The sequence below is a fragment of the Poecilia formosa genome, unplaced genomic scaffold (genome assembly GCF_000485575.1).
Source record: "Poecilia formosa unplaced genomic scaffold, Poecilia_formosa-5.1.2 Scaffold369, whole genome shotgun sequence".
NCBI lineage: Eukaryota > Metazoa > Chordata > Actinopteri > Cyprinodontiformes > Poeciliidae > Poecilia > Poecilia formosa.
The window spans coordinates 385,514-393,867 of NW_006800308.1; the positions used below are offsets into that span (position 1 = coordinate 385,514).

Here is an 8,354-nt window from a genome sequence, read left to right on the forward strand (position 1 = left end):
TATTCAAATTTCATGCTTTATCCATAGGACCTGTTTTGTCCCTATTCTCAAAATAACTGAAAAGGAGTTTTTTTTGTTTTTGTTTTTTGTTTTAAATAATATTTATTTTATTTCTTGAGAAGCATTTGTAATTTGTCTGTAAATTGAGTAAAAATATCACTAATGGGGTATTTTAAAAATCATTTTAGATTTATTTTTGTCAGATGGTGATGACAAAGTTTTGGGTCAGGTCGATTAAAAATGTAATTTTTAAAAAAATATTCGCAACTGGGAGCCTGTACCTTAGCATCTTCATATTTTCTAAACATTATTTGTCATATTTGCATACATAAGGTTGAGAAATAATAAAAAAAAATATGGGAAAATTAAAACCCATTTTGTCCCTATTCTCAAGAATATATTCTTTTTTTTAAACATGAAATTTGATGCTCCGACTCTTATATTTATGGAATAATAAAGCAAGGTGCCTTGCTCTAAGTGGTGTGCTACTGCTTCAATATGTCACCTTTTCTGTAGTTATCAAAGTTTCTGAAACTGTCCCTTCTCTAGCCTAGAAGGCCTTTTCTGTCTTATAACACTCACCTTTACACAGCACCGACAGTCTCCTTAAAATTGCATTTTTCGATCAGCTCTGACATCAGTCTGCTCCCGTGGGAATGCGAGGATCCATGTGATGCTGCAGAGGAAGGTTTACTTCCTCATGGATGTTGACAACCCCACTCAGCCTGGTTTGATCTGTCGAATTAACATAATGTTACTGCACTTAAGGAACTGGCAGTGACAGCCAAAGAAAAAAAACAAAAAAAAACGGCTTTCTTCATCAAACGGTGACACTGGGGAGGTTACACTGTAAGAAGGAACACAAAGACAATGAATGCTATTAAAGATCAGAGATGCGTGAGATATGCAGATCTGAATTCATTGCTCTGACATGGCTGGTGCACTGCGAAGAGAGCTTGTGTTTTATGTTCACGCACAGCTAACATTACTGGTTTCAATATGTACATAACAAACTCTGTTTGTCTTCAAAGAAGAGCTTCCTAACGGTTTTGTTTGCTTTGAGATTTATTCTTAACTGGTATCCCACGGAGAAAGAAATCCTTGAGATATGCCTGAGCGAATGAATGTTTTATGATGTAAAAAGTTGCTTTGATACAGTGTAACAGCCTAACAACTGCTGCCCTTCATGTCTCTCACCTTGTTCCCCTATCTGCTCCAGGACAAAGATATCTCATCACATCTACGGGAGCCTTGTACATTGTAGACGTCCTGCCTGAGGATGGCCTAAATAACTACCGCTGCACAACACGCCACCGGTACACCGGTGAGTCACGGCAGAGCAACAGCGCGCGTCTCATTGTGTCAGGTCAGTATGCTGGTTTCACACTTCAGTCACGTTGACCAAATAAACCATAATGTGTCTTAGTTTAATTTATTACGAGACTGAAAGTGCAAAAGTCTTCAAACCCATTGAACGTTTTGTCACATCACAACTACAGAGGCAAGGGCGTCACCATCAGAATGTAGGGCGTAATGGTAAAAAGTAAGCAAAAGAATAGTTTTCTATATTTATTTTTTAAATTAAGAAATATCTGAGAAGTGCGGCATGCATTTCTACTCATCCTACTGGAGTCAGTACTTTGTTGAGCAACCTGCCATTGCCACTATAGCTGCATGTGTCTGTCAGCTTTGTGCATCAATGAACTGAGATTGTTGCCTCTCTTTGCATCATAGCTAAAGCTCAGTTAGCGAGAACAACATCAGCGAACCAATCAGTCCGCATTAGGTTTAGCTTTGGATTTGAACTGGGTCGTTCTAAAACTTGAATATACTTTGATCTGAATCATCGCATTGCAGCTCCTGGTGGCATATTTAGAGATGTTGTCATGCTGGAAGGCGATCCCTTTTCTTCATCTCAAGTCTTCTGTAGGTTTTCTTCTAGTGCATGACACCACTTTGCTTGGCCCTGGGTTGGTTGATGGAAATGAATGGTTGTAACATACGATGTGAAAAACATCAATGGGGTGTGAATACTTTTTCAAAGTACCACAGATGATGTTGATAGAAAAACAATATTGACCCCAACTATTTGTATTAGATTATAACGTCCAACGTTCTGATTTGGCGACACTCACAACTAATTAACCCAAGTTATCTCCTCTGTCCAGACCCTACCAACGCTGAGCCAGCCATCTTGGACGGCTTTGACCACAAAGAGGTGAAGATTAATCATCGAGTGGAGCTGCCCTGTAAGGCCTCAGGCTTCCCCACACCCAAATACCGCTGGCTGAAGGACAACAGCCCCTTGGAGCCAGACAGTCGCTTTCGCCAGACCATCTCAGGGTTGCTCATAGAGAATGCACAGCCCAGTGACTCGGGAACGTATGTATGTGAAGTTTGGAACAGCTATGGCAACGCAGAGGTCATGGGACGCCTGTATGTTAAGCGTAAGTCTTATCAAAGAAAACTGCCTTTGTTGACAACCTTTCTTAACTGTTTAATTTGACCATCAAAGTGATAGAAAACAACTTTTCTGCAACAGTGATTTTGTTTTCTGCATCCGCAGAGCCCTTGAAGGCAATGGTCAGTCCTCGAAAAGTGAAAGGCAGCGTGGGCAGCAAGGTGTCTCTGTCCTGTAGCGTGAGCGGTTCCGATGAATACGAGCTGTCTTGGTATCGCAACGGAGAGATCATCTACCCTGGAAACAATGTTCGCTTCACAGGGCTTAACCGGGAGAACATAATCATCGAGGGAATGACGAAAAGTGATGGCGGAGCTTATCAGTGCTTCGCCAGGAAGGGCAAGATGTCGGCGCAAGACTTCGTACAGGTTATCCTCGAAGGTAAAATGCCCCTTGAATCTAAGAACCCATGTGTGCAAACGAATTAGCAGCTGCTCTAAGCTTAATCAGTGAGTTGGATATTAACTTGGAGTTTATGCAGCAGTGACTCCAAGCCACCACAAGTACGATCACGCTAGATTTAACACAAACGCAGACAGAAGCACATGCACGTGAATGCTCATGATCAACCTTGGCGCCGTTGCTTAGGCAACTGTCCTCTGTGGTTGGGGCGGCATAAGAAGTAGATATTGATAATCTATAATCACATGGAACAAGCCTGGATTATCAGAGAGAAACTGCAGGCAGGCAGAGAGAATTCAAAAGGCAACTACACTGAATGTGTGAGAGAAAATCTCCTGGAACAAAAAAGAAAAAAAAAAAACAAGGTTTGATTAAATGTATAAATACAGCTCAAGAAGATAGCTGCATCTAAATCCACAATAAATTTGTGCTCTCAGACTTACTTATAAAGTTTATTGAAGTTCAATGGATATAATCAGTCCATCCTGAGATGAAAAAAGGAGCTCAAATAAATGATCTAGAATTTATATTCACTTCTGACCAGAAATGTACATGCGTAAACTTATTAAATAAGCTTTTTATATCCTATGCGGATAAACTTTAAAATACAGTCAAATATGTATAAATCCATGCTACACCTTTATTCATTTATATTTTTGGTTAAATTTTACAATATTTCCAAAGTTGTATTTCTATCTCCTATTTTCACTTTCTGACATTTTTCAAGCAAAAACACTAAAAGTGGAGAGAGTAAAGATGATGTGACAAACCTGCTGATTGCTTGTGATTTAGTTGAATTGTTAAACAATCACTATACACTGTCTGAAGGGGAATTTGCTAAAATAATAATAAGAAAAAAAGTTGTGTTAAATAAATGAAACTATCTTAAAATTAAACTAAACAGTTTGGGTCTTTGAGTGTCTAAGTTTTACACTTATGTGGTTTAAGCATGCAGGCGGATCTAGAAACAATTTTGTTGAAGTCAGAATATACTGCCCTATCTGGAGACAAGCCAGAAGACAGATTCCAAACGCAACGCTGTGATTGACTGACCTTCTGTTTCATTCTCACTGTGCTCTTTTCTGCCTCATCCCCCAACGCAGACGGGACCCCGAAAATCTTATCCTCTTTCAGCGAGAAGGTGGTGAACCCCAACGAACCCCTGTTCCTAATCTGCAACGTGAAGGGAACGCCGCCTCCTAGGTGCAGCTGGTCGCTGGATGATGACCCCGTCATCAAAGATGCCCATCACCACCTGGGCCATTACGAGACCCACGAGGGCCACGTGGTCAGCCAGCTCAACGTGACCCACACTCAGGTGCCGGACGGCGGGTTGTATCGGTGCACGTGCAGCAACTCGGCCGGGGTCGTGTACCACCAGGCTCGAATAAACGTAAGAGGTGCTTGTCAAATCAGCTCCTCCAAGAACAACAATACACAAACTGTGTGTCTCTTTGTGTGTGCCTGCAGTGACGGAACAAATGCTGTTGTCTGGAATATGAACTGTAGCTTATTTCCTTTTAATTTTTTTCTATGTTCTCTAATTCCCTATGCACTTGTCTGAAGGTTTCTTTGAGTTTGTTTTGCAGTCATTTTATTTGCTTTATTAAACCTTATTTCGTGGTGTTCCCTTTAAGTCTTCACTCAATAGCCTCAGTTTGCCTCCTCCTTCTGTTTCTTTCAGCCTTGAATAATATATATTATTGTCTCTTTGAATTATTACAGTTTGATCACAGCTGCATTCATAAGTTAACGTAATTATCTGGGTTTTTAGCTCATAAATTTATCTGACTGTGGTTTGTAAGTAGCCAGAAGACAAATTTATTTCCTCTGTCTGAGTACATTCATCTGCAGTGTGGTTGTGAGTACAAGTGACTATTCATGTGTGTCTGTGTCTGCATGTATTTGCTCAAGCAGCCAGCCCAGCTTTTCTCTAACAGATGTTAAAGAGATTACTCTGTTTCCATTTTAATAGATACAGGATGAGACTCTGAATGCTTCACATTTTATTAGACGCTTAGTGTATTACAGAGCGAGTGTTATTTAAATGTTATGTTTCCTTCAGATAGTTAGCGTACTTTAATCTGCTTGTCATTTCACCGCCTCTATGCATAGTTACACTTATAGCTTGTGCAACAGAAGCTTAAAACAGCAGATTTGCTGTATGTTTGGTGGCAGGTAGCGAAACTGAAGCTACACAGAAATTATACCGTAGTATGTAAAAGTATTTTCCCGCCTACAGATTTAGGTACACAGCTAAATGTTTCTCATCAAACACGTTTTTCGCGTAAGACCAAGCCAACCTGAGTAAATCTTTGACAGTGAAGGAGTTTTGGCCAACTCTTTTTTTTTGAAGAATTGCTTTGATTCAATCCCGCTGGAAGGTTTTCAAGCCTCTTTGTGGTCATGTCACAGTTAGACCTTTCCTGGCATGAATTTAAATGGTATACGGAAGAATTGATGGCTTTATCAATAAGGGCAAGTCGTTCAGATCGTGAAGCAGCAAATCTCAGGTTATATTACCTACAAGTTTGATGATGTCTTTTTTTTTTTTTTTTTTTTTTTTTTTTTTTTTTAATGCTGTGTTAGTTTTACACCAAATATACCAGGATGCTCACCTTCAAAATATTTAACTTTCTACTCATCAGTCTAAAACGTGTCTTCATCAGGATGAGTTTTAGGATGTCTTAGTGGTTTGTATGGCTAGCCGTGTTTTTGGTCTCGCACCGTTCTTATTGTTCAATCATGAACTCAACCCAGGCAGGTGAGGCGTCCCCATGACTTAGATGTTGGCGATGAGTCGTTAATGTGCTCCAGGAGTCATTTTGGTTTGTTAATAATGTCTTTCACTGCGGATCACTGGAGCATTATAAAAATCTTCGCAACAAGTTCCAGACTGACTGATGTAAAGGCCTTTTTTCCTCGTCTGGTCTCGATTTTCTTTAGGTTTCATCTCAGGAATTCTCAGCCTACTTCATGTTTCCAGTCAGGTTCTCGTTTTTCAGGGCTAGGATGAAACAAGCCAAGGTGTGGTTAATGGAATTGAATAGAACAATATGATTAATCACGTATCAAAGGGGCATGTGGATATTGGTAGCCTTTTTTTTTGTTCGAATAAGTAAACCATTTCAAAAACTGAGTTTTGTATTTAATTGGATTATTTTTGTCTGATATTAGATTCTTTTGATGATTTGAGACATGTGACAAAACTGTAAGTAGGACAATTACTTGTTCCCAGTATACTTAGTTATTTCACAAAATAAAATAACAAGGTAGAGCTAATTTAGCAGCTAGTTGGATGTGATATTAATACTCCAGTCTCTTTCAGTATTTTTGAACTGAGAACCAATTCTCACTCTCTGTCCGTTTGTAGGCCGAGCAAGCATCCGCCCAATGAAAAACATCACGGCGATTGCAGGACGGGACGCCTTTGTTCACTGCCGTGTAATTGGCTACCCTTACTACTCCATAAAGTGGTACAAAAACTCCGTTTTGCTCCCGTTCAATCACCGGCAGCGAGCTTTTGAGAATAACGGTACCTTGAAGTTGAGCAACGTGCAGCAGGTGGATGCTGGGGAGTACAACTGCAAGGTGATGGTTCAGCCCAACAAGATGGAATCCCAAAGTGTCCATGTTCGGGTTAGAGGTGAGTCTTTTACAGGTGAAGAGGTTTGCTCAGTTTCGTGTTAATGTAGGACGCTTCAGTGTGATGCTTCTAATGAACCAAAAGTTTTTTAATTTAATATCTCGAATTGCTAACCTCACTTGGAAAAATTATCATTCAAATTTTTCAAACCCCTTTACTTGATCTGACGATGCTGCCTTTAGACTTGCAGTAAGTGGTTTGTGCAGGTGTTTTTGAGGTCTAATGTGACACAAATATATATTTTTTTAACCTTATTGGATCTAACTTTTCAATACAAACAAAACCTTACCCTTATTTTTTTTTTCTGTTGCACCATTCTGACATATGTGAAGCTGAGGAGAGATTTGCTTATTTAATTGTCTATTCTTTGTTCACATTAGATTCTTTTTTTTAATCTAGTACATATTAGTTAAAGTGGTATTTATTTGTAAAGGTAAACAACACTGAAAAAGGACCACTCTAGACTCTGTAGTTTTAATGGGACATTTTTATACATTTATTAAGTGGCCACTAAACTAAAAATATAGCATATTTTAGAAAGCAATTCTGTTTTAAAATGTATTACTTCACATGTGTGCATTAAAGCACTGGTGAGCTTCTAAAATGTTTTATTTTTAGTCAAAATACAATTAATTGAGTGTAAAGCAAACTATTTTCCTCTTTTTTGCTATCTCCTGCTGAGTGCTTTTATTTTATCATCCAAATTACTTTTGTTTTGAACCATATTGTTGTCATTAAAAGGTGGTGGAGGGTCCTACAACATGACCAGAAACAAAATAGTTTGTTTTTGGCCTGTGTTGGTAATGACAGCCGGATCACTCAGCACAGCATTTTGTTAACCCCACTGTATTCCCAACAATTTGAATAAATTGTTAAGGCAGGTGTGATATTATCATGTGTTTCCGTCAAGTTCACTTGCTTTATTCGATAGAGCTTCATGACGAGCACGTGTCATCGCTCTCTGACCTTTCTACTCCCAAAAGCAGCGGCATGCAATAAACAGACATGATCGAATTTGTAAATTAAAATCTACGGGATGAAATTCCCAGGGGAGGAAGTTGACTTTGTCAGGCGAGTCAAGTCGCTGTATCAATGCATTATAAAGCTGTATGATTCATTCATGATATTACTGGGCTGAATGACTGATCTCCTCTGAGATCTTACAACTGTAATAGGTAATACTAAAAAAGGGCTTCCCCATTATGCCTCCATTAAGGTGCCTTGTTGTCACTATAAAACACTTTCCCGTGGAGCAAAGAAAACCGGGGCAAAAAGAGACTGATAGCATAGGAGAGCGTGATGATATAAAGCAAGCCTTCCCAGTGGTGCTGTAGCGAGCAAGTGCATTTGTTAATTTACTCTGCTCATGCTTAAAATGCGGAAGTGTTTTGGGGGAATCCCTGGAGTCCATTATCTCCACTTTGTTTTGAATTAAGTAAGCTGCTAAAGTGCTGCGTATTTCAGTGCTGTTTGAACTCGCTTGGACAGACTAGCTGATGACTTGTGCGCGATGGTCGGAGATTTCCCAGTGAATACAGAGCAAGCAATTTGAATACATTATTATCATATGACTGTGTGATTCTGCAGCCAGACTCAGTTTCCTGACCCTCTCAGCGGTGGAGTCATCTTAGGAATCAGCCTCTACTTTATGAGACTCGTTCCAGTATATGCACTGGAATGAGACCATTATGTTTTACATCTACGTTAGACTCAATTACTGTATGATGACGAACAAACAAAATGTATTTTTAGACCAGTTGAGTTTTTGAATGTTTAGAGCTTAATGGGGAGAACTGATAAAAAAAAAAAAAAACATAGATTAACAGTTTCTTTATAAAAAAGACA

General features: G+C 39.3%; 1 protein-coding gene across 5 annotated transcripts in view; it reads left to right on the forward strand.

Annotated features, from left to right (window-relative positions):
• dscamb (Down syndrome cell adhesion molecule b) overlaps positions 1-8,354 on the forward strand; it is a 124,316-nt gene that overhangs the window by 80,070 nt on the left and 35,892 nt on the right. For all 5 annotated transcript variants that reach the window (XM_016662340.1, XM_016662339.1, XM_016662342.1 and 2 more), the window contains exons 4-8: positions 1,220-1,366; positions 2,169-2,447; positions 2,567-2,842; positions 3,967-4,263; positions 6,237-6,509. In XM_016662340.1, the coding sequence (XP_016517826.1) occupies positions 1,220-1,366; positions 2,169-2,447; positions 2,567-2,842; positions 3,967-4,263; positions 6,237-6,509 (1,272 nt within the window). The remainder of the gene's footprint in view (positions 1-1,219; positions 1,367-2,168; positions 2,448-2,566; positions 2,843-3,966; positions 4,264-6,236; positions 6,510-8,354) is intronic.